This window comes from Chrysochloris asiatica, unplaced genomic scaffold, assembly GCF_000296735.1.
Source record: "Chrysochloris asiatica unplaced genomic scaffold, ChrAsi1.0 scaffold00109, whole genome shotgun sequence".
Classification (NCBI taxonomy): domain Eukaryota; kingdom Metazoa; phylum Chordata; class Mammalia; order Afrosoricida; family Chrysochloridae; genus Chrysochloris; species Chrysochloris asiatica.
In genome coordinates, this window is record NW_006408627.1 from 5,251,060 (window position 1) to 5,277,441 (window position 26,382).

Sequence of the window (26,382 nt, forward strand, 5' to 3'; positions counted from 1 at the left end):
GTCTTCAGTGAGGAAATAATATTTCACATGTTATTTATATAGAAAATATTTAACTAATTTAGAGAATATTTTTAAGCCTTTGGTTAGATCCATTAAATAGGTGTGGTGCTGTAGGATAAACACTGAACTGCTAAATACAAGGTTGGTGGTTCAAATCTACCAGCTGCTCCTTGGAAACCCTATACAGGGACACTATGAGTCAGAACTGACTCAATGGCACTTAACAACACAACAATCCATAACTATTTAAAATTACAGAGTCTGGAATCTCTACTTGCTGTTTGCTGCCTACAACCCGTCTATTTATCCAAGTAATACAAATGCATTTATTCTTATATTTCATATAATCATTACCAATTAATGAAATTTTAATTAGTGCACTTGTAATAATATGGAGAAAATGAGAACAGGAATTGGAGATATTGTTTCTATAAATGGAGTGAATGAGAAAATTAATTTTAGAAGAGGTGGAGCAATTTTTAAATGAAATTTATATGCAGGATCTCGGAATGTGTTACAATAAATGAATTATACTTATTGGTAGACATAAATCTGACAAAGTGTTTCCATGCCAAGTGGGTATTTCTTATGTTTTAAAATGATATTCAGCTTAAAATCAAGGTATTTTGTCATTTAAAATATAGCTTTGACTATATGTTAATTTTTAAACACCTAAAACATTAGATATATAAAAGTTCATCACTGTTATTAGTTTGGTTGGACTGAATTAGAGCAGATCTTTCTACATGAATCATTCCTAGTTGGCAATGTATTAGCCACCTAAGATCTGTCCAAAAGATGAGGTTACTTTCTTATGATGCCATCTTAGAGATATTTGACATCAGAATCTCACAAAAACTCTTTAAGAGCAGTAAATTTACATCATACACAGTATTGCATTGGAGACCAAAGGGAATTGATAGAGACTGACACCCATTGAGGCCACTGACTGCTAAGAAGGATACGATCAGTGCCAGGAAACAACACTGCGCCTTTTATCATTTCTCCCATGATGCACCCTACTGACCACATGTCAACTGAAAACAAAAATGAAATGAAGATAAACAGGAACACAGAAACAGCACAACAAATAAATTTAAACCCTCAGCTGCCCACTTCAAAGAGCAGTGGCCTGACCTACCACTGGTTAGAGGAGATGCCAGTTTTAGGATCATTAGTGTTTTAAAACAGGGAAAGGGTGAGAATACAAGGGCTGAGCAATCCAATGCTACCTAATATATGATAATATTACTTTGCAATTATAATGCAGTGATTAATTTACTTGCTGATTTATGATGTCTAATTTGCATTCATCGACTTGAATCCTACCAATTTGTGTTGTAAATGATTCTAGATTGTGTTAATATGGAAAACATGCAAATCAATTTCTTTTTTATTCCTTTGTACATCATATTTGAAAAGGAAAATCTGAGCTGCCAGCAACCTCAAAAAAAAAAAAAGAAAAGATTTCCTTTATAAGACACATTGACTCTTGTTTATAAATGTGAATATGTTTCAAGAAGATACATGCCAGTTCAAGAATGAGTGTTTTGGAATATGTTGGCTCAGGCGCATTGATTACCATCAAAGGCTTGTGTCCCAAACAGGAAGGCTTGTTTTGTTATTTTAAACACGGTTACTTTATAATGATAAGAAATGCTGACTTTCTAAATGGAATGAATCAACATGAAACACACAACATGACTAAAGAGCTAGCTGACACTTCTGCTAAAAACTCTAAATCAAGGAAACCTGAAATTCCAGGGGAACTTAACAATGGTCTCTCAGTGATTTCCAGTTATAATCCAGAACGAATTCAGAAAACTAGTGCAGACGGTAGACAGGGAAGGACAAAATAGGGAAAGGCATAGCAAGTAAATGAAAGCTCCCACTTTACTATCCTTGATTTCTCATTTCTTACTGGAAGGTCAGAAAAAGAGATAAGGCCATTCTTACAGGGAGGAAAAAACTCTAGAGGAATAAGGGATACTGAGGGGGAGTAAGTAGGAGTAGGCATTAGGATAGCAACAGAGTCATTTTGCTCCACTTACTTTTCAAATTACATCTTGTAATTTGGCAGTGATCTTAAAGAATTCCTCATGAGATTCTTTCCAATGTAAAACTTTCACATCTGGGTTAAACCCAAAGTCCCCATTGTTTGATTTAACACCTAAACGGAATAATCACTGCAAAGAAATGGTTAAAGCTTTGAAAGTGACAAGCATACTCAGAGAAGTAAACTTGTTTGCTTCCATTTTAGGAAAACAAGTAACATGCAAAAATGGGAAAGATAGAGCAAACAGTTGTGCATTCCTTTATTACTAAAGCATTGGTAATTTGATATATCAGTCTCATCAAAGGTTGATGGGAAAATCTTTGATTAAAAGAGAAAGCAAATGATCTTTGAAGCCTTATATATAATTTTTAAGTTGCAAGTATCATCTGAAGTGACCAGTTCAACTAAATTGTATTTTTTATATATATTGTGGAATAGGTACACAAAATTTAAACATTACATAAATTGCTAAAGGCTCAGTAAGCAGTATGTTTGTTCTCTTGCCTGTATCTCTTCAAACATTTGGAAAAGGCTACAAACCCAGCTGGAACTTACAACATATCTATTTCCATGTCTTACTTTGTGTAAAGCTATCTTCTACAATATCTCTGACAGATACATCACTTATTCTGCTGGAGAATGAACGTGACTCTTTTCGAACTCTGCAGCCTTGGCCAAGTTAATCTTTCACCATTGATTTCATCCTCTAAAATGTAGATGATGAATTATATTTATGATGTTGTTGTTAAGTGCCATTGAGTTGATTCCAACTCATAGTGACCCTGCATAGGGTTTTCAAGGAGCAGCTAGTGAATTTGAACTACAAAACTTTTTGTGGTTTGCAGTTCAATACTGATCCACAGTGCCACACTAGATGATGTAGACTTTCTTAAAAGACTCAAAAGAAGTATACTTGGTAAAGCTACTTCTACACTGCCTGGTAGATAAGGAGGCCTCAATAAATATTAGTTATGTATTATCATGTATTCAATATAGACTAAAACAAGTTTATTGCCATGATGTCAATTCTGACTCATAGTGATTCTATGTAGGGTTTCCAAGGCTGGCCATCTTTTCAGGAATAAAAAGTCTCATCTCTATTCTGCATAGTGGCTGATGGATTTGAACTGACTACTCTGTGGTTCATAGTTCAGTGCTCATTGTACATAGCCACTGTTCTCTCCATAGCAAAAATGTTGTTGTTAAGTGTTATCAAATCAGTTTCAACTCATACCGACCCTGTATAGGGTTTCCGAGGAACTGCGGGTGAGTTTGAACCATGGCTCTTGAAGCTCAAACTGACCTTGCACATCAGTGCTTTATCCTACAACATCAAACATATGATCTAAATTGACCCTAGTCCCATTTTCCTTTAGTCTTTACTGGTTCTAGATAGTTGCTGGTTTAACAAACTGGTTAATCATATTATATCTATTCCAAAGTAAAAAAGAAACATTTTTGGAAAATTCGTTTTCATGACAGAACCCAAGATAAACATAATGAATCACAAAGGTTTTGCATAAAAATAAGGCAGAGATATGTAAACTCTAGGTCCAAACTTATAATGTAGGAGTCTAATTTCATTTTCTTTACATCTTTTTGTGTGAAAATATCCTGGAAAACTTTGCAATTCCCATTAACTTTATTCACTGTTTCCTATCTCTAGAGAGTAGCCATGTTTTTACCACTTACGGGCTAAGCCTCGTGTCTGCAAATGTTAAACAATTGTTATGAATTATGGCTGTTGTTACTGCTGCCCAATCAGTTCCAACTCCTAGTGACCCTATATGGGGTTTCTGAAGCTGCAAATCTTTGTGGGAACAGTAAGCCTCATCTTTCTCCTGATTAGTGACTGGTGTGCTCAACCTGCCAACTTCATGGTTCGCAGTTCAGTGTTTACCCTACAGAGCCATGGTGCTCCCCTTTATTATAAATTATAAATGTGAATACATGAATTCATATGAAATTTTATATACTTAAGCCAGGATTGTTTCTCAAGATTATATTAAATTCTATGAATTAATCATAACATGTGAAGCAAGGACTAGATAAATGAATTTGATGCTGAATTTTATTGAGGCAGGTGGGATTACAAGTGGTGTTAAGCCTTTCCTCACCAAGTATATGTTCGTTATCAAAGTGAGATCAGATTGTTTTATGGCATTTACAAGGCCTTAAGGTGAAAGTTATTTATTCATACATATTAGAAAATGAAATTACTTTTGGCAACTATAATTTTATGGTTTCTGAGAAATTCTGCTACAATATTTAGTTCTCCTTAATAGTTCTGCACACTAATACTGTCCAGGTAGAATTCTGACTGATTTTATGAGTCTGATTCTTAATATTCTTCCTCCCTCATCAGCATTCACTTTGGTTGATGGAGAGCAGGCTCATTTGCAATTCTAACACTTGGAAACTAAGACAATTTCCTCAGTACATTTTAGTGATACTAAAAATATAGTTAGTTATTCATTTTCTAAGTGAGAACCTCTGAAAACCTCAAGAGTCCTATCATTTCTTGGGCATTGTTGTTGTTGTTAAATATTGTTGAATCAATTCCAGCTCATAGAGAACTGTGTAGGGTTTCTGAGGAACTGCTGGTGGGTTTGAAATGCTGATCTGGTGGTTAGCAGTCAAGTGCTTAGACAACAGTGCCACATCAAGATTAATTCTAGTCAAGAGATAAAAATGATATAGGTTGGCACTGTGAATTTAAATCTAAATAAATAAAACACTATGTTGCTACTTCTACACTCTATCTAAAGGCTTGTATAATGATCCTTGATTAAATAATCCTTTGTCTACCTGAACTTCTATCTTTCAATCTGGCAAATATTATATGTAGAGGAGACTGTATGGTTCTTGAAAGTATGAGTCTGAAACATAGCTGCTTTTCTTCTTAACCAACCTGATGAAATTTTCATTCAGCATAGAATTTAGGCAATATGCTTTGATAAAATTCTTTTGATGAATATCTCAATGTAGATAGCAAAAAGATTTCATAGTTTTTAGAATCCGTAGCATAACTTCTTTAAAATTTGTCCATTAGGTTTTCAAAATGTAGATTTGTTGAATCCTTATATGTGCAAATAGTTAAGCACTTGACTACTAGCTAAAAGGTTGATGTTTCAAATCCACCAGAGGGGCCTTGTAAGACAGGTCTGCTGATATGCTTTCAAAAAGCTATCTGCCTTGAAAACCTTGGAGAAATTTTAGTCTGTATACATGAAGCCATCATGAGTCCAAATCAACTCGATGAAAACTAACAACAATTTAACAAAATCACATAGTTTTAAGACTTCATTTTAAAGACAGGAATTATAAAATATTACCGTAGTGGTTATGAATTGGGCCGTTCGAAACTACCAGCGGTTCCGCGGGAGAAAGATGAGGCGTTCTGCTCCCGTAAAGATTTACAGCCTCGGAAACCCTGTGCAGGGTCGCTATGAGTCGGAACCAACTCCACGGCACTTAACAACAACAACAACCGATGTACATGTAGGATAAGCACTGAACTGCTAACCACAAGGTAAGTGATTCAAGCCCACTAGTCGCTCCTCCAAAACCCTATACAAGGTCGCTATGAGCTAGAACAGACTCATCAGCACCTAACAACAATATAAATAAATGAAAAATGGACATATTTTGTACATGTAAGTCTAAGCAAGAAATACAAACACCAATTAATGTGACAAAAATCTATACATTCTAAGGCCAGGAAATCCGGGATAATTTTTTATTTCAGTCTGCCAATTTAACTTGCTTTTCTTTCTTTACATCAGTTATTGCATAATGTTATTAATTTTCATCTATCTTTAAAATAGACTTGCTATGTATATTATTTTCTATGTGTAACTGAACAGAAAGTCAATTCAAATTAATGATAAAGGGAAACTTTTAGCTCTATATTATATTATAAGTAAAATTATAGACTAATGAACTTGCAAAATATTTTAACATCAAAAGACTTAAATAATGTTTACTGAATCAAAACATTTCAAATTGTCATCTTTCAAAATCCCAGCAATCCTGCAGTTATCTTGATGTTGCAAAAATATCTTTAAAATAAATTCTTTGCTCTAATCAACAAATAATAAATCTGGGCTCCAAATATTTCATATAATCACCAAAGTAAATACAATCACTTTGTAAAAATATTTTTTTCAAGTGTCAAACTATTCATTTTACTTTTCTTCACCTGTTTTCTAATTTTGCATCATTTGAGAGAGTAATTTCTTATTTTAAATGGTCTTTTAGGTATCCCACACCCAGTTTTCATTTTATTTAGCTAATTCAATTAGAAGGTCATTGAATCTGGAGTTTCCTAAAATTAATTAGCTTTATAAAGCAAAAATAGGAGTTCTTAACCCATGGAAGTATTTATGGTATGTGTGTATGTTGTAAGTATTTAATGAGTTATCTTCATAAGCATCCTGTGAGATAAGAAAAGGAAGTATTTTACAAAGTCAACTTATGTTTAGATTAAGTCATATCACTAGAAAGTGAACAGAATCAGAAACACTGTTTCATTCCTATTCTAACATGAGCTCAAGATTTATTTAATTATTGTAGGGAGAGTCTTGGGCTAGAGCCATTCATAAAATGAGTCATAAGTGCCAAATAGGTCAAAGGTCAGTTTGAAAAGAATATTGAAGAAAAGACTAAGGAATTTATTTAATTATGCATACTTGTTTCCTTCTCCATCATGAAGAAGGTTCTGCCATATGAACTAGGATTAAAAGAAAAGATAAAAATGAGCAAATAATCAAAGGGTTCATGAAAATTGTATTGGTATTATAGAAATTATAGGAATGAAGAATAAGGTATGGATCTGGGGCATGTGAGGAAGTAACTCTTTAGTCCTTAACTTCCTTTAGTCCAGAATACATTATAGAACAGTTTTACAGTAAATAAGTTTTGAAAGAAACAAAATCAGAGTGGAATATAAAGTTATTGATATCTTTTATATGGTCTTTGAACTGTGTAAAGAAAATAATGGACCTGACCTATTTATTGCTTTCTTTCCCTAAGTCTAAGATTTTTAGTAATACCACATACCCTATTAAATCAACATATATGCTATGAAATATATTTTGTCATGAGGACATAGTGAAAATTGATTATAATAATGTATAATATAATTAATAAATGCTTTACATATTTAGAAATGTTATTTGGATATTGAATTAATGAAAGAAAAAACAAATATATGTTTCACATATTTTCTTATTTGTTTAACCAGCACTTCAATATAGCAGTAAAAAGAAACAAACAAAACAAAAGTACCCCATGAGATCATCTTGACCCCATAATCAATCAACAGTCAAGGAGTCCAGACAGTGTTTCTCAAAATTCAGAGACAGTTTTGATCTATGAAAGGAGTTGACACTTCAGTCATCAATCACAATTTCACTAGCTCTCCTAATTTATCCAGGCACTTTACTAATTTTGGTTGTTGTTGTTGTTAAGTACCATGGAGTCGGTTCTGACTCATAGTGACCCTACACAGGGTTTCAGAGGCTGTGAATCTTTACGAGAGCAGAGAGCCTCATCTGTTTCCCACGGAATGGCTGGTAATTTTGAACTGTTGGCCTCGAGGTTAGCAGCCTGAATCGTAACCACTATGGTACCAGATTAAGAAAGGGAACATTATAAAGTTGTATACATAGAGAGAGGAACAATTATGACTATGAAAATGGAGTATTATCACATAATTTTTCACTAGAAGTAATTTTAAACAATTCTGAGTCAAAGTCAAGAGAATTTATGATTATTTTTAAAATCTTAAGGTATCAATGATCATATCCTGAACTTTGCTATTCCTTGTAGGAAATGTTGGATTCATTTCAAGATGTTAAATATTACTATAATCCTTTTCCATATGGATACACTCCATCCTTGTATTTGATTATCATGGTTTAGTTATGTTGGTTCAATGCTTCAATCTCTAGTGTTGGTATGAGTCCTACTCATAAAATGAACATAATTTAATTTGGAAGATTAATGAAACAATTCCACTCGGAAATCACAAAGAACATGCTGCTCAATGTTAATAGAAACCTCTAAGGTTTTGTTTATTTTTGAAATGTGACTATGGCATAAAATATCAAATTATCATTTTAATTATCAGTAAAATAACCTAAGATGTCATATTCAAATGGGAACATTTCCAAAGAAACAGCATTTAACCCATATCAGTTGGAAATTATTTAAGAAAAATTGAGCTTAAGTAAGATGTTTTCCACTATAAATGTATGCATGTTAATTCTTTGTTTAGTTTTAGTTCTACATGCATGCTCACTCTTACATATGCACTAGGCTATCAAAGACTCATATTCTATGCAATCTACACACAAGGTAAAGGAATACTGAAGGCAGACTTATCATAATCTATATTTTGTAGATTAGAAGAGTTCATTTAATTCTTTGTGTCACATTTACCAAGAAAACAAATTTTGTGTATTAATTTTTGATAACTTATTCTACGCATTTTTCTATGATCCAAACTAGAATAAAGAGAAGGAGAGGGGATCTTATAAAAGAAATTTGGAAGAATAGAGAATTACTAATCTAGTGCTATTATATTTGTTTGCTTGTTTTTTAAAGTGTTATATTTGGTTAAAATGTTTGTTTTTTCCTAATTACATTGACTTTTAAATTGAATATGGTTAGAATAACAGATGTACAACCCTGGTAAATGCCTGGAGAACTAAATTAGGTCTCAGTGAGTAATCATGCCATATGGAAAACAACGATGGGACCTGAAATGAGCTAGCCTATGACATCTAATATTCTAAAAACTGAAAGATTAGAGAGGTATGGCTGTGAAACTTCTCTTTGAGCACTGATTGAGAATTTGAGTCCGAAAAGATTCTTTCTTCTTCTTCTTTTTTTGATATGAAATATTTTATACCATAAAGGCCCAAGTACAGAAAAAGAAATTCCTGCTTTTGAGTGGTATCACTATATTGGAATATGAACTGTAATACAGTTCAAGTAAATCACATTAGGAATATAATTGATCCCCAAACTTGAAGTTAATCTAAGTAATTTAAAGTCTAGTGAATTTTCCTATGGAGTCATGTGAAATTTGATAGTGCAAATGATACTTCCCATGGAGCAAATGGAGATTTAAGAGTTTAAGATACATTGCCATGTATGTCACTATCTCTTGTCCTAGACCAGACCATTCACTAGAAAAGTGACAGCTACGAATGAAAACTATATATGATTTTAAATTTCCTCATGCTGTTGTTAGGTGCCATTGAGTTGGTTCCAACTCGTAAAGACCCTATGCACAACAGAACAAAACACAACCCGATCCTGCACCTCCATAATTGTTGTTAACTTGATGTTTTCAAATAGCCACATAAAAAAGAAAGAAAAAGAAATTGATTTTAACATTGTTGTTGTTGTTAAGTGCCATTGAGTCAGTTACAACTCATAACAACACTGTATAGAGTTTTCGAGGCTGTGTTTGTAGGAGCAGAAAGTCTCATATTTCTCCTGCAATTTTAACAACATGTATTATTTAATCAACTATAATCAAAAGGTTATTATTTCAACAGAAAATCAGTGTAAGAATTATAGATAGTTTGCATTCTTTTTTTCATGTCTTCAAATCCTGAATGCATTTTATACACATGACACAACTCAGTTCAGAGTTCAAGTACAGTCACATGTAAGTAGTGATTAACATACTAAACAGCACAGTTCTGGAAAATAACTTTATTCTTTCATTACCATTGGAATTTAGAGAATATTTTATTGATCACCAGCAGTATTAATAATGGCCTTAATAAATGCACTTCCATTGTGGTATTAGCTTCTTATTGAATCAGATTTTGTGTGTATGTCATTGGCCTTTTCTCTGACTTAAATAAAAATTATAATCTTTCTTACATAAAGAAAGGGTTCAAGTTAATCAAATCAAATCATTAACAAGGTGATTATTATTAATTACACATTTATTATCAATTTTTAAAAAATTCAGAGTAAATATACTGAACCCAATCTTAGATTATCATTAATAAAATTATCCATTGTTATACTTAGATTTACGCTAGTTTTCATTAGCAGAATATTTCTGTATTTATAAAAGTATATTTTGCTATTACTATATAAACTGTATCAGCTATATGCTGGTGGCTGTTATGTGTCATGGAGTTGGTTCCAACTCATAGCGACCCCGTATAGGGTTTCCGAGGCTATAAATCTTTACGGGAGCAGAAAGCCTCATCTTTCTCCTGCAGAATAGTTGGTAGTTTCGAACCGCTGACCTTGAGGTTTGCAGCCTAATTCGTAGTAGAATGAAAATCAACACTGCTTTTTAAAAATTCTAAATTTGGTTGGGAAAGCGAGCATATGTGCTGCATCTCTATGTCAAGTGAGGGAAACTGATTTTAAACTCACCTGACTTCTGGCAACTTGAATGTAGGCATGATTTTTAAATGTGAAAGTTCATTTTTTTAAAGAGGATATGCTATTTAGTGACCTATTTAGAAATGGATGTAATGTCCACAGTCATTCAGATTCATGAGGCTGTAGAGAGTTTAAGATGTCACAAGGAGAGAAATGTTCTTATATGTTATAGAAGCATAAAATGATTTTAGAAACAAAATGGAAAATACTTGGGAATAGTGAGGGGTTTTGCCAGTTATAAAGATAAATAGTTTTTTTTTATTGTTTGGGTCTGATGGTTTTTCTTGCTTATGAAAAACAAAAAATAAGCATTAATATTTTGAATAACAAGCAAGAAAATAATCTAAGAAGAAAAAAAAAACATTGAAAATACAATTAAAGTAAGTCACTGTGGTGTGTATTCTTCAGTACTGGTCAGGATTTTAGAATCAACACTATTTTTATTTTTTAATTAAAATGACACCACTTACCCAACTTTTTGCTTCTATCTTTACTATCCTGGTAAAATCATTAAATGATTAAAGGGAGAGAAAATAAAACAGGTAAAGCTGCAGCAAAAGGTACAAGGATACAATCCCTTCCTGGAAAGAGGATTTTGTGGCGAACCATTTCTCCCATAATGCATCCCACAGACCATATATCCACTAGAATAGGAGAGAGAGGGGAAGTGAAGAAAAGGGAGGAAAGTAAAGTTAACTAAGATAATTGATCTCTGAAGGAGGAGGAAAAAGAAGTTTGATTAGATGGCATAATTTTTGCCTCCCACCAAAAATGGGCCAGCAGGTGAATTAACATCAGCACTACAATATTATGTAAACATTATCTGATATGAGAATTTAAATTAACAATAATAATAAACTACTTTATTGGTGCTTCTGATCACCTGCTTAGTTCCAAAAGGTAGTTACACTCATGACATGAAAAAGCAGCAGCTAAACCCAAAGCATCTCTTTGGCAGTTAAAAATCACTTAAAGATTTTGTAAATATCATTTGCTGATGTAGAGGAAATCATCTTAATCTGTAGGATGACTGTTTCCATTTCCTGTTCTATTCAACTACAGGTCACCTACTTTTGTCCAAATTAAAGAACATTCAACCAAAGCTAAGATAACAGAAGAGAGTTGGTACCATGGTTGGCAGACAGAAGAAATGGAACCCCTGGTAGGCAAGACTTAGTTTTTCCTTTTTGAAGTTTTCACTATAAATAGTCATCAGTTTTAGTTTTTTTTTTGAAATATTAAAAAAAAAAATCTATGAGAAATTGATATAAAGTAAATTGAAAAAAATATTAAAAATATATTTTAAGTGAAAAAATATAAATATTTAGTTCCCAATTATTTTTCAGACTAAGGATATTTCACACATTGTGGCAGATTTCTACCATTTACTTTTTATTAAGGAAAAGAAGGGCTTTGGGGTTAAGAACATTAAATTGAAGGAAGGCAGGGTTAGGTGCACTGGACAGCCAGGACATGCCTGATGTGGGAGCAAGCGGGCTTTCTGCATGATAACCTTGTTCCGGGCAATGGCAGGACAGCATAAGAGTGTTAGGTGTGCTTTCTCCTCCATTCTAGAGATGAAGAAGAAAGAAAGAAAGAAAAGAAAAGAAAAGAATAATAAGGCATTGACTTGCAACCCTTTCTAGTGCAGGGAAGAAAAAGGGTAAATAACCATGCCTTGTGTGTGACAAAAAATGAAGAGATCAGGATATGCAAAATCAGAATGTCAGTCCCCTGGACACTTGATTTTTTTGTTAAGTGTTGCTCCTTTTTTTACTTTAAGAATACAAATATACCACATAGATGGTAGATTTTTTTATTATAGTTTAAAATACTTTTTTTTTAAAAAAATCACAGTTTGAAATAACTATAATTAGTAAAGGATTCATACAACAATCTTATTTTCCCAATATATTACATTTGGTCCATGCCTTGGGAAGAGTACTAGAAAGGCTTCTTCTGAGTCAAAGAGCACTAGAAGTGGAGCCCATTAAAATGCACCTGATCTACTTAAGAGTTGACACTTTCTCTTCTGCTGTGGTGGTGGTGGTAGTTGTGTGCCATAAGTCGGTTCCAACTCATAGCAACCCTGCATAGGGTTTCTGAGGCTGTAAATCTGTATGGGAGCAGAAAGTCTCATCTTTCTCACAAGGAATCAGTCTGACTCATAACCTCTATGCTACCAGAGCTCATCCACTTCCTCTGTAGGAAGGCGTAAAACTATTTTCTGTTTTATAATGTGAAAAGACACAGTTTATTTTTAAACTTTGATGGATGGAGACTTTTCATAAAAGTGCTCTTTAGTTGTACATTATACAATGATGAGTATTTTAATAGAATTTATACAGAATAGACTGCTAGGAACTAAGTAGAATATAGAAATAACTAGAGAGATATATACATGCTATCTTTAATCCAATAATATCATATTTAAATATATTAGGTACATTTTTTCCTTTAATATACTGCATTACTTATAAGAGATTTGCTGGTCAAGATAATACAGTCCTTTCTAATAGGAATTTAATATGTTGTTTTATAAGTTATTTTAATTAATAAAATTACATTGGAATACATTTTAAAGATTCACATTACCTTCCTTTATAAACTGTTGATGAGTATTAGATTTTCTTTATGAAAGATGAAGTGTTAATATTTCCCACTTCTTATGGTTTTTAGAATTTATAAAGGTTTACTAAGCAATTGCTACCCTAGATACTACTTATAGAGCAGTTTCAAGTATTAAAGAAATGCTTATTCAATTTGAATAATGTGGATGATTCCAAATTCAGTATTCATTTAGAGTTTGTTAGGAGTTTCACCCCAAGGACTCTGGTTCCTTTTTATTTGACTGTCTTTCCCTAGGACTGGAATCATCACTCTAAGAGATCATATGAACACCAAATGGTTAAATAAAATAGATCTCTTCCTGTTTCCGCACTCACTCTGAATTGTGCCGAAGCCCAAATAGGAATTTTTCTCAATATCTACAGCATGTGGCCTAATCAGTATCCACTTGACTGCTTAATCAAGACTCCATTTATAATTCTTTTTAACTATAACATTTTAGAGTTCTTCTAGCAAAGCATGCTTCTTAGAAAAATCCTTCACATTTTTTTATGAGAGCTTCTTCTTAGTAGTAGTAAAAAAATTTTTTGAATATGAAAGCTGGCAGCTCTATTTAAAAAATCTCATAAATATACATGAAAAAGAATATTACTCTTGGTTATCTAAAACATGCACTCATTTCCTACATTTTTTTTTTTATTCTGCTCCTCAGAAGCATCCCTACCGTTCTCCTTGTAGCCCATTCCTAGAATGACCTCAGGGGCTCTGTAATAACGCGTCACCACATAAGGAGTCATCATGAAGCTTGTGCCTGCTGTCCTGGCCAGTCCAAAGTCAAGGATTTTCAATGTGCAATCAGACTTGACTACAATATTACTTGGTTTTAAATCCTAATGATAGGAACAAGAGAAGAAATTAAAAGCCAACATCAAATTGAACATATGACTTCCATCTACTGAACCAACTAGGTAAGATGACCTGTGCTACAATCACACTGAGGGAACACTCCTTGCCTGCAAAGCACAATGTAAGGCCAATGATTACTGTCCCAAAGAAGGTTACAATTAGTTTATGTAATATATATTTTTTAAATGCCCTCTGGAGCTCTTAAAAATCCAGAAGAAAACTCTATTATCGTTTAAACAATGTAAGCTCTTTTGGTTCTTTTTTAATGATGTCATTGATTGTTATCCTTCAGGTTTAACCTAATAGAAACATAAGTCTTTCAGGATGTATTGACAGAAGAGCAGATCTGTCTTTAGCTGCCAGAACACACTAGAAATGAACTATCTTATTTCAGCTGCATATATGACTTCTGACAACCAGGGAGCTATCAGGCAAGAGATTTTTCAGAAGCTGACTCTCAACGAGCTGAAAAACAGCATTACAAAAAAAGAACTCCAGTAAATCTAGAATTTTTCTCTACCCAATAGTGAACTTATTTTCTTCTACACAATAGTTAACTATGAACTAATGTTACTGTCAAAGAAATGAGAAAGTACATCATATTAAACAAGTTCTCACGTAGTAAAAAAGCATCATAATCATAATTCTGAAGTATGTGTTCTTACCCTGTGAATAATTCCAGCAGAGTGAAGGTGCTTGATGCCACACAGCATTTGGTAAAGCAGGTAAGACATTCGCTCATGGTCTAATTCCATCTGAATCACCTGGCACAAGTTGGCATCCATCAGTTCCATTACTAAGTAACTAGAGGTAAATTCAGGTGTTAGTTCCCAATTACAAAACGTATTGTTTTATAATCTGGACTTTATTGAAGTGCTTCAATAAAGTCAGAAAACAATGACAAAAAAAGTTTGTCATTGTGTCAACTCCAACGCATGGTGAATCTATGTGTTGTTACAGAGTAGAAATGCTCAATAGAGTTTCATTGGCTGCATGCAATCTTTACAGAAGCTCAGAACCACTGGGTGTGTTCAAACCTCCAATCTCAAGATTAGTAGTTAACACAAACCATTTGTACCACAATCTGGTAAGTCTTCTGAACTTCTAGCTCTACCTTTGACTAAATTAAGGATGTAAAAATTCGAATTTTTACAATTTTACAATTTTACAAATTGTGCTACAAAAGGAGCTCTGGTAGCACAGTGGTTACGAATCGGGCTGCTAATCTCATGGTCAGCAGTTTGAAACTACCATCTGTTCCACGGGAGAAAGATGAGGCTTTCTGCTCCCTTAAAGATTTACAGCTTTAGAAACCCTGTACAGGGTCACTATGAGTTGATACCGACTCCATGGCACAAAACAACAACAGTGCCTAAATACTAGATAATAATAACACTCCACAAGCATTTATTAGTGTCTGGTTAATGTATGGATAAAGAGACCTGGGTGTACAGTGGTTAAGAGCTCAGCTGTTTACTAAAAGTTGGCAGTTCAAACCTACCAGTTGCTCCGCAGGAGAAAGCTGTGGCAAGTTGCATCCATAAAGATCACAACCTTGAAAGTTTATGGGACAGTTCTACTCTATCCTATAGAGTTGATATGAATCAGAATAGACTCAATGCCAATGAGTGTTAATATCCATGTTTTCCACCTGCTCTAATTTTTCCTTGTATTTCCTTAATTCTTTTCTAGTATAATGATTACAATTTTTTTTTTTTTAAGCAGAATAGCTCCTCCTATTGAATGCCATGATATCTATGTAAAGAAGTGTTAGAGAATCACCTTCTTCCTCTGCGTATTCTCATGATCCTTCCATTGCTGTTAAGTGCTGTCAAGTCAATTCTGACTCACAGCAACCCTGTATAGGGTTTCTGACGAGCAGCTGGTGAGTTTGAACTGCCGACCTTGTGGTCCACTACTTATCCTACTTCTAGATAGATTTTTCTAACACAAATTCAAAGATTCTACAAAATAGAAGTAAAGATGAACGTTATCAAATCCATTTTAATATTTCTCAAAGTTTTTGACATTTTCTTGAAAGCTCATAGAATCAAAATAAGAGGAAGAAGAAGGAAGCGAAGTAATGTCTTCCCTGATGGAACTAAGAACATGAAACAACCAAGTACAGAATACCATCATGACAGAAAGATAGAAATACCCCTTCAGGACACACCGCCATAAATAGACCTTTTTTAACTTATAACTCATCTACGCAGCTCTATCACCCAGATCTTATATGTATTTTACCTCTACTGGACATTCTACTATGTATTTGCCTTTTGAAAATTTCCCTTGAGTTATTGAGTGCTATGCTCTCTCCTCCTTCTTGGGTCTCATTACTTACACATCTTGGAACTCCTCCAATGTCTTCTGGGGTGTGAAAACATTTAATAAACTAATAATCTGAAAGAGACAGAGTGGAAAGGAAAAAGGAAGGAAGGAAAGAAGGAAGGAAGGAAGGAAGGAAGGAAGGAAGAAAGAAAAAGAGAAATTAATTAGTTAAAAAATATTTTGAAGACGTATCTATTCCAACTCAAACTCCCAACACCAGTGCACTGGTGGGTATAGAAAACAAATACTTATAAATCTCTGTCTTATTGACTACTAGTAAATATATTACAAGAAGATATATGACCACAAGGTCGGTGGTTCAAACTCACCAGTCTCTTCTTGGAAACCCTATGCAGGGTTGCTATGGTTTGGAACTGACTCGAAAACACTTAACAACAACAACATATATAAAGAGATATACTTTAAAAAATATATAGTCTATATCTTCCTGGCCAATGCAGACCACTATTGCCATTTTGGAGTTCTGGTGTGGGGCTGTGGGTTAATGTGGTGGACTGCAAAGTCTGGTTGAACCCCAAAGTCGGTGGTTCAAACTCACCAGTTGTTCCTTGGAAACCTTACATAGGGTTGCTATGGGTTGGAATGGGCTTAACAGCACTTAACAACAACATATCTTCTTATAATTTTAATTTAATTATTAAGGGCTTCAGATAGTTCGTGGAAAATGTAATAAAAAAGTAATTACATTTGCCACAAACTTTTTGAAATCCCTCATATGTTTTGTAGTAGTTGTCATTTTGCAAAGCATGAAACTCTCTGATTAATTGGGAAAAAATAACCAAATATGGTTAATTACATAACAAGGAAATATCTATCAAATTCATCTCCTCCATGCCATATGATTTTCAGATGATTTTTAAACAGAAAGCTATCATGAGGACAATGAAATCAAATGGAGCATATGGGCAAGATAAACCATCTTAAAAGGCAGAAATTGCAAGTTAACCAAGTCTTTTCTACTGAAGTTGCCTCATTTTTATTTCTTATCTCAATCTTGCAACCTCCTATTGGCTGTGGCTTAAAAATAACAACAAAACTCACATTTTTATGGTTTACACACTTCATGAGGACCAGCTCCCTGTAGGCTCTCTTGGCATGCGTTTGGTTCTGAAAAGGTCTGCTGAGCTTCTTAATGGCCACATTCCTGTCCAGGACAGCATCGTAGGCAGCACTGCAGATATCCAAGAGCAATCCAGAGTTAACAATAAAAAAAACCCTAGAACGCCTGCCTTGCTACACAAAGCTATAGCTAAAAAAAATACTATTTTGGAATTCTATTCTAGTAACACCTATTCGAGCAATATGCAAATATCACTGTAAAGAAAGATATAAATGTACAGCCAATAGAAAAATATATGTTTTGGATGGTGAAAACAGTTAATATGCTAGTCTTCTACAGGTTAGATGTTGGAGTTCATTCAGAGGCACTTGGGAAAAAGACCTGGAAATCTATTTCCTAAAAGTCCATCTCTGACAATGTTATACAGTATAGTCCTATTCTGACACGAACGGGGTCTCCATGAGTCAGAATTGATTTGATAGCAATTGGCACAAATAGTACAAAACTATCCTACTTCCTTGGAAAAGAGGGAAAAAGCATATCTTGCCAAAAAAATACAGTATATAATTGTATCAATGAGTAGGAGAAAGAAAGCAAGAAAAACATTCAACATTCCTACCAGATATGAGACTTTGAGCAAATCATTTATTATCTCTGGTTTTGAACTCCTCATCTATAAATATACACTATCTAAGTTTTCTCTCCCTATAGAACTACATCATTCTTTGGTCGTTTTAAGTGAGCATCTATTCTTTCCTTGTTCACAGGAAACAGTTTCCCACCCCCTTTCCACAGGAAACAGTTTTTAACATGTGACTTTAACTGACATGAAAGCACAGATTTGTTCAAGATCAAAGTCTACTCATCAGCAATAATAAACCTCAAAATAGCAAATGCAGTATTTCAAAAATAAAGTATTTAACCACAAAGACGATACTAAAAACTAATAACATTAAACTTTCAAACTATTCTCCTTAGGAAATTGGTCATGCTTTATAAAAGCAACCTATATTTGTTTCTGCTATGCTAAGATGACATAGCAGGGCCTGGGAATCAAATGAGGAAGGAAGAGCAGCTCTTCTTACTCTACCTAATAACCCACACACAAAATATTTTGTTTCCATCCCACCAGCTTTGGATTTTGTTCGTTTTGTCTTTACTATTAGAAGGGAATGAAGCAGCCAAAGGACTCTACAAAGGGAATGAATCAACCAGAGGATTCTACATTTGGTCAATTAAATTGGAAGTTGAATATTGGCTATTTAGGGCTCATGCCACTGAAGCCAAGGAAGGGTGCTATTTATAAGATACTGACAGATTCACAGGGTCAGACAGTCTTAGAGTTCATCAAGTCCATGATCCCATTTAATACTTGTTGCTGTTGTTTTAGGTGCCGTCGAGTCAGTTCCAACCCATAGCAACCCTGTATAGGGTTTTCAAGGAGCAAGTGGTGAACTTGAACCCACTGACCTTGTAGTTCAAATGGCTTTGCAGTTTGACGCATTAACCCACATAGCCACACCAGGACTCCATTTTATACTTAGTTCCCTCCAACATATTCCATCAAAAGCTTGGTCAATTTCTGCTTAAGTACCTCCAATAACATGCAATTCACTAACATCAGACTTAAAAGTCTGAGCACAACACATGACCTAGAATTAGTGCTTAACAACCCCACTTTTATTATTTTTCCCTTGTCTTTTCCTTCTCAAAATGAACGTCACCAGTGTCCTACCACTATTTGTCAGACATTTTACAAGTCCCATCACCATTCTGGCCAGTTTCCTCTGAATGTACTCCAGTCTGTTAAAACCTTCTGAAAATGTAGAACTTGCGCTAAATAATTATTATTCTAGGCATGGAGTGTCAATGAAAATTAGTGTAATGTTATCAACTCTTTCACTCATTTTCCCACTTTTTATTCAACAATTCATTTCTGACACAATTAAGACAGCTAAATCTGTACTGGTTACTTTGGTAGTCAAATCATTCATCATTGGCTAATATTGAGTCTTTGTTCATTTCAAATCCTGTATTTTCAACCTTGTGTTACTATTGAACTATGTCAGCGGTGGTATTTAAATTCTTATTTATTTTTTAAATTTTTAGTGTGAATTACAGAGCAAATAAAGTTTCCATTCAACAATTCATACATATTTTGTTTCATGTCATCGATTGCAATTCCACAAAGTAAAACACTCATCGCTCTTCCCCCCTGTGTTTCCTTCTTTCATTCATCCTTCTTTCTTAACTCTGCCTGCCTTCTAAACTTTGTCCTTGGTCCCAAAAGTTTATTTTTCCTAGGAGTGTGTTCTTCCCTAGTATTCCTGCTCCCCTTATAGACCTATCTATTGTTTGGCTGGAAATTAAGCTATGGGAGTGGTTTCAGTTCCAGGCTTGAAGAATTATACCAATTTCCATCCAACCAATAAACCTTGTCTATTTTTATGATTTTCAGTTTTGTTCCATATGTTTTCTTCCAATATTTATTTTTGCTCTTTATAGGCAACCAATGGCAGTACAGGTAAAGGAAAGAGTCAAATGGACCTGCATTTTATAGGTTGTGCACAAAGTCAGTAATGACATTGCAAATATAGGAATTAAACCTGCTCTCTGAAGTTAAGCAATCTTATGAACACAAAATAGATCAGAATAGTCATTTTACATAGAAAGACTGTATCTTGTGCTAAAATAAAACTGAAATCATTACAATAGAAAGAATAGCAACAAGGCTTGGAGAAATAAAAAGGAGTCAGAGATGCAAATGCAGACATTGCCTGCCCAAATAAGGAAGTAGCTCACAACTAAATCCAGGCATCAGTCAGCCAGGCAGATTGAAATAGCCCTATTGTGATTCCAGACACCGCAGCCAGATAGCATCTGATCAGGGTCTCCTTGTCAATAATCTGCTAATCAGAGTTTGCTTCAGAATGTTGAATGCAAGAATATCGGACATATTTGCACAGCTTAACTATTATATTTCTCATAATATAGTGAATCAGCATGATACTACATGTCAGTCATAAGTGAGGCTTGTTGATGGTAGTCAGAGATACTGAGATATTGACCATTTCCCACAAGACAGTGAGCCAGTTTCCCATCCATTATTAGTCATTTTCAATGAACCTCCAATTTACAGTGACCACTGGTTTCTTTCTTAGTAGCTCAGAGGGCATCTTCTCTAATCAGTTAAATTCAGCAAATGTCATTATGTAACCCCTTCCTTCCACTTAAAGATTCGAGGAATTTTGTCGATGGAATACTGTGGATTACAGTTGTGTGGAATACTGTGGATTGGATCATTGAACTTCCATTTGACCACTGTTTACCAAGCCTTTCTGTACAGTTAGAAACTTAAAAGTTAGATCTGTGTTTCCCAGATGCATTTTCAGCTGAATTCCAATAAAGTCCTGACAAGGAGATTTATTTGGGAGATATTTGTAAGGCAAAAGTTGGCAGTCACCTTCTGAAATTTCTTGTTTGTCAAGTAAGGTCTTATAGAGATGTGTGGCTGTCTTCTGAAGCAGTGATTGGGTATTTCCCCAGCTTCCCAGGTAAGAAGAGTTATTGAAGCAGAGAGAGGTAACAGTAAAACGAAGCAGTGAGGATAACAGTAACACATATGCAGTTCTAGCCCTATGATTCCTGAATATCAGCTGGGATACTGTAGTCCATAAATGTGGTGATTCCAGGCTAGTCTGAGAGGTAGGCGCTCCCTTTGTGACTCAGCTGCCTAGTGTCTGGGAGTCATTACGGGAAACCCAGGCTGCAACCAACTTTTACAGGCTTCCAATGACTTAGCAAGAACCTAATTAAACCTCTGCCTGCTTAAAATGTTTCTGTCTTCTGCAATGAACCCTGACTGGCACTAAAATCTTTCCCATTTTCTGTAATTCATTGGTGATTACTGGCAGCAGTTTAGCAAATGCATCTGCAAAACTGACATCAATGTTGCTCTTCAGTCAAAGTTTCCCATTACTCTTGAGTCATTTATTTTTTTTAAGAGTCTTGATCCATAGAATCTTATTTTTCCTTTCAACGGTTTTCTTTCTTTTATTGTTATGCCCATAAAAAGGCAGATAAATCTCTATAAAGATTTTCCAGCAAGTATGTATCTTAACACACAGTACTAACCCACCCACACTTCTAGCAGGTATATTCCCAAAATAATGATATATATGTCTGTTGTTATGCTGCACTTATCATTTAATCCAGTTTTATGATGTCATGAGGCTATCTTTATCTCCTTGTGTATATTTGTATAAAAGCACCAATGCTTGCACACACATGCACATAAACACATTCCAGCAAACAAATCTTGTTCTCAATGTATTTTAATTTTTTACCTTCCAGAATTTCAGACAATTTCTTATACAAATATATAAAAATTCTTTCTAAACAATAATACTTAAAAAATAATATTTTATTATGTATTAGGTAAAATGTTACACACAAAATTTGGGACCTATTTAACAATTTCAGTACATATTGTACAATGACATTGATTGGTTACATCTTCCATTGTCTTAACTTTCTTTCCACTCTGACTGTTCCATTTCCTTTAATCTGTCATCCTTGGCCATACTCCTTGTCAAATCATCTTTTCTGTAGGGTAATGTTAACTATTTGGAGGGTATCTAAGGGTGATAGCTTCAGGAATTCTCTTAGTCTCTAATGGACCAGAAAGTCTGGCCTTCTTTTTTCTTAATTTAAGAATCTCTACTATGTTGGAGTCCTGGTGTGACACCATAAGAGAAACACTTGACCTCAAGGTCAGTTTGAACTGACCTTGTGGTTCAGACTCACCAGCAGCACCTTGGAAACTCTATACAAGGTCACTGTGAGTCAGAACTAATTTGACGGCACTTACAACAACAACAACAACATTATGTTCCTGGTCAGAGGTCTAGAGTGGTAACTGGGCTCTGGGCTCAGGACAAATGAGCCATGGTTTGTGTATGTTTTAAGTCTGATGGGCTAGCTTCTTCTTTGTGTCTTTGGCTTCCTTCTTTCTCTTTTGCTAAATACAAGTTGAGACAAATACCAGTATCGTAGATTGGTGATCACAAGTTGTCTAAGCAATATTCATTGACTTGGCAATTTTCCTTTCTCCAAGAACATTTCCACTATTTGCATGTCAGTTTGTCATACTCTGGTAGCTTTTGTATTATTGTGATCCTGGATGCTATGCCACTCGTATGTTAAATATCAGCAGGGACATCCATGGTAGAGAGGTTTAAACTGAGCTTCCAGATTAAGACAGACTAGGAAGAAGCAGAGTTGGACCACTTCTAAATGGTTAGCCACTGAAAACATTATGAGTAGCAGTGGAAACATTTGTACCTAAGATATAGTGCCAGAAGATGAAAACATTATGATATAGTCCCAGAAGATGAATTCCTTAGTTTGGTAGGCACTCAGAATATGACTGGGGATGAACTGCCTCTTCAAAGTAGAGTTGACCTTAATGATAAAGTTTTCAGGACCTTCATTTGCTGATGTGACATAATTCAAAATGAGAAAAAAAAAACAGCTACAAACATCCAGTAATAATCATAGCATACAATGTAGAAAGTAAGTATCAGTCTTGGAAAATTGAAGACATCAAAAATGAAATGGAACCCATAGAGATACTATACTACTAATCAGTAAGCTGAAATAGATTGGTGTTACTTATATTGAATCAGACAATCATATGGTTTACTAAGCTGAGAACAATGAACTGAAAAGGAATGGTGACACATTCATTGTTAAAAAGAATATTTCAAGATTTACCTTGAAGTACAATGCTGTTTGTGATAGGAAAAAAAATCATACCTTTACAAGGAAGACCAGTTAATAGCACTATTACTCAAATTTACACACCAGCCATTAAAGCCAGTAATGATGAAATTTAAGAATTCTGCCAACTTTTCAGACTGTAAATGACAACATATGCAATCAAGATGCACTGATAATTAATTGGTGAATGGAATCTGAAAATTGGGAAAAAAAAGAGGATCAGTAATTGGAAAATGTGGCCATAGTGACAGAAATGAGGCTAAAGATCAAATGATAGAATTATGCAAGATCAATGACTTATTCATTGCAAATATCTTTTTTCAAAAACCTAAAAGTGACTATATATATGGACCTCACCAGATGGAATACATAGGAATCAAATTGACTACATCAACCAAATCAAGGCCAGGGCCAACTGTGGACCAGACCATCAATTTCTCATATGCAAGTTCAGACTGAAAATGAAAAAATTTCAAACCACTGTACCAGAGTCAAAATATGACCTAGAATACATTCCAACTGAATTCAGAGAGCATCTCAGTATTAGATTTGAAGCAGCAGACCATGATTCAAATGATTGCGGGATGGCATCAAGAACATCATACATGAGCAAAGCAAAAAGCAATAAAAAAAACAGGAAAGAAAGTCTAAAAAGGATATCAGAAGAAACTCTAAAATGTGTTGAGTGTAGAGGCACTAAAGAGAATGATGAAGGAAAAGAGCTGAAGAGAAAATTTCAAGAAAACAAAGTAAAAGGGGAGGCAACAACACTGTAAGGTATCCTCACCATGAAATGGTCAATCATTCAAGCTCAAAAGGGCACCGATTACCTAAAGTCAAAGTTGAGAAGGGGTGGAACGGAGGGTGAAATAGAAAGAAGAACCACAAGAAGGAAGTGGAAAAACAGTTGTTACACAGAGGAATTGCAATTACTAAGATGAAATAAAGTGTAGGATTTTTGGATGTAAACTCATGTCCATCTCTGTAAACCATCACTCAATTCACAATAAAATTTTGTTTTCAAAAAAGGTAATTAAGAGTTCTGGTTTTGGCAGGCAGCAGAGACAGTCAGGTAGGAAATGTTCCGTGGGGGAGGGATTCAAAATCTACAGAAGCTGTGCTCATGGAACACCACCAGAGCTCTGGATCTAGCATAAGATACAGGGTGTCAGTTCCCCACAGATGCAAGTGAAAAAATCATGATATAAAGGAAAATACTGCAAGTTAGAAATCACTTGAGATGGGACTCCATCTGCAGCCACCCCACCCAGACGGACTTCAGAGGGAAGGCCTACAGCCAGACTGGTGGCACAAGGAACCAACACTAAAAGCAGTGCAGTGACATTTGCAAAAGGAGGTGCAGAGGATTCTACACAGTGTTTCCTCCTCTTCCCTGTTGCACCTTCTTAGCCAAGCTCAGACACCTTCAGGCAGGTGAGTATGCCCCTCCCCACCAAAAAAAAGTTCAATGCTGAACCCAAAGTTTTACCACTGCACAGAGAGAAAGAGCTTGGCAGCTGTTTGTGACATTAGCTTTGGGTCCCAGCCCTAAAGTTAACTTCTGCAGGAACATTTACTCCAGCCTATCCAGCAAGAAAAAACCTGGTCTGGCTGGACAGACAAACCATATGAACTATCTGTAAAACCCCAACATAAAAAGATGCGACTATTTTGAGAATTATGCTGTGCACACACAGATACATAACATACCTTCAGAGACAAAAACAGTAGAAAATCTTTCTCTCATTAACTTCTCAATATCTATCTACACACCTCTACAGTGGTGACTAAAGGAGAGACCTGAGTGAGTGGACACCCCCACCCACTGCTGAAGGCTTCTATGGTTCACACACACTGTCTGTGTAGCAAGGCGAGTGGACAGTCAGCCATAGCTTTATTTTTGTTTCAATGTTGTGGTTTTTGTCTCTGCTTTTATATTGCTTCCGCTCTTGGTCCTTTTGATCACAAATTTTTCCTGGAGCTGGGAGTTTTTTCTCCCTATGTTATCCAAGAAGAGTCAGCAATCGTGGCCATATAGCCAAGCTACAAGCATACCCCATAATATTCCAACACTGAGAGCCAATAACAGTTGCTAAGCATTACATGCAAAAAGAGATGCCTATCCCCTGATCATATCCAGCAGGAAATACCCAGTAAGCTTAATAACACAGCAACAAACATCCTTTTAAGCATTAAAAAACCCACGTAACCACTGGAAATGACAAACAAAAACTAAGAAAATATCTCAAAACATGTCCAAAACCAGAAAAGAGTAACTGAGACAGAAGAGCTGGAGACAAAGGTTCCCCAGAAGAAGAAGAGCAAGTTTTGGATTTGCCTGAGAAGGAATTCAGAATAATAATATGGGAAAAAATTCAAATGCTCCGAAAAGGGGTGGAGGAAAACAAGGAAGAAGTGAGGAAAGTACTATAAGAGCAATCAAACAAGATTGACACAGCATTGGAAACAATTCAAAACCTGCAAAAAGATGGCCAGGTGATTAATAATAAAGTATCAGAAGTGGATAATACACTGAAAGGGGAAAGGAACAGAATAGAAGAGATGGAAACCAGAATTATTGAGCTGGAAGACAAATCTCTCAATATTGCTAATATGAAGAACAAGCTGAAAAAAAAGATAAAACTATCTGAAAAGAGTCTAAGATTCATGCAGGATAACATGAAGAGGAACAACTTAAGAATTATTAGCATTCTAGAACAGGAAGAATCAGAGAAGTCCACAGAGGAGATAGTGAATAGATTCTGGAAGAAAATTTCCCTCACATCTTGAAATATGAGAAGATAAACATTTAAGAAGGCAAACATTTCCCAGGAAGAATAGACCCCAAAAGAAAGCCAACAAGACATGTAATAATAAGGCTTTCCAAAATCAAAGATAAGGAGAGAATCCTAAAAGCGACCAGGGAGAAGAGAAGTGTCACTTACAAAACACAAGCAAATCAGATTAAGTTATGACTTCTCAGCAGAAACCATGCAGGCAAGAAGGCAATGGGGAGACATATACAAAACCCTAAAAGAAAAAAAGAAAAAAACTGTCAACCAAGAATCATCTATCCAGCAAAACTATCAATCAAATACGATGGTGCAATCAAAACATTCCAGGATAAACAGAATCTAAGAGATTTTATCAAAACTTATCCAGTGCTTCAAAACATCCTAAAGGAGTTCTGTGAATTGAAAACCAACAAGAACAGACAACAACCAGAGATTGACAG

The 26,382-nt window shown here is 34.9% G+C and overlaps 1 protein-coding gene across 6 annotated transcripts in view; it reads right to left on the minus strand.

Moving 5' to 3' along the window:
* MAPK10 (mitogen-activated protein kinase 10) overlaps positions 1 to 26,382 on the minus strand; it is a 513,930-nt gene that overhangs the window by 89,387 nt on the left and 398,161 nt on the right. For 3 of the 6 annotated variants that reach the window (XM_006867739.1, XM_006867740.1, XM_006867737.1), the window contains 5 exons: positions 17,348 to 17,477; positions 16,299 to 16,357; positions 14,620 to 14,758; positions 13,773 to 13,938; positions 11,053 to 11,124 (listed from right to left, as the gene is read on the minus strand). In XM_006867739.1, coding sequence (XP_006867801.1) covers positions 11,053 to 11,124; positions 13,773 to 13,938; positions 14,620 to 14,758; positions 16,299 to 16,357; positions 17,348 to 17,477 — 566 coding nt within the window. Of the gene's footprint in view, positions 1 to 965; positions 1,038 to 11,052; positions 11,125 to 13,772; positions 13,939 to 14,619; positions 14,759 to 16,298; positions 16,358 to 17,347; positions 17,580 to 26,382 lie in introns of those variants that run through there. The other 3 variants (XM_006867738.1, XM_006867741.1, XM_006867742.1) reach the window with 3 other exon arrangements.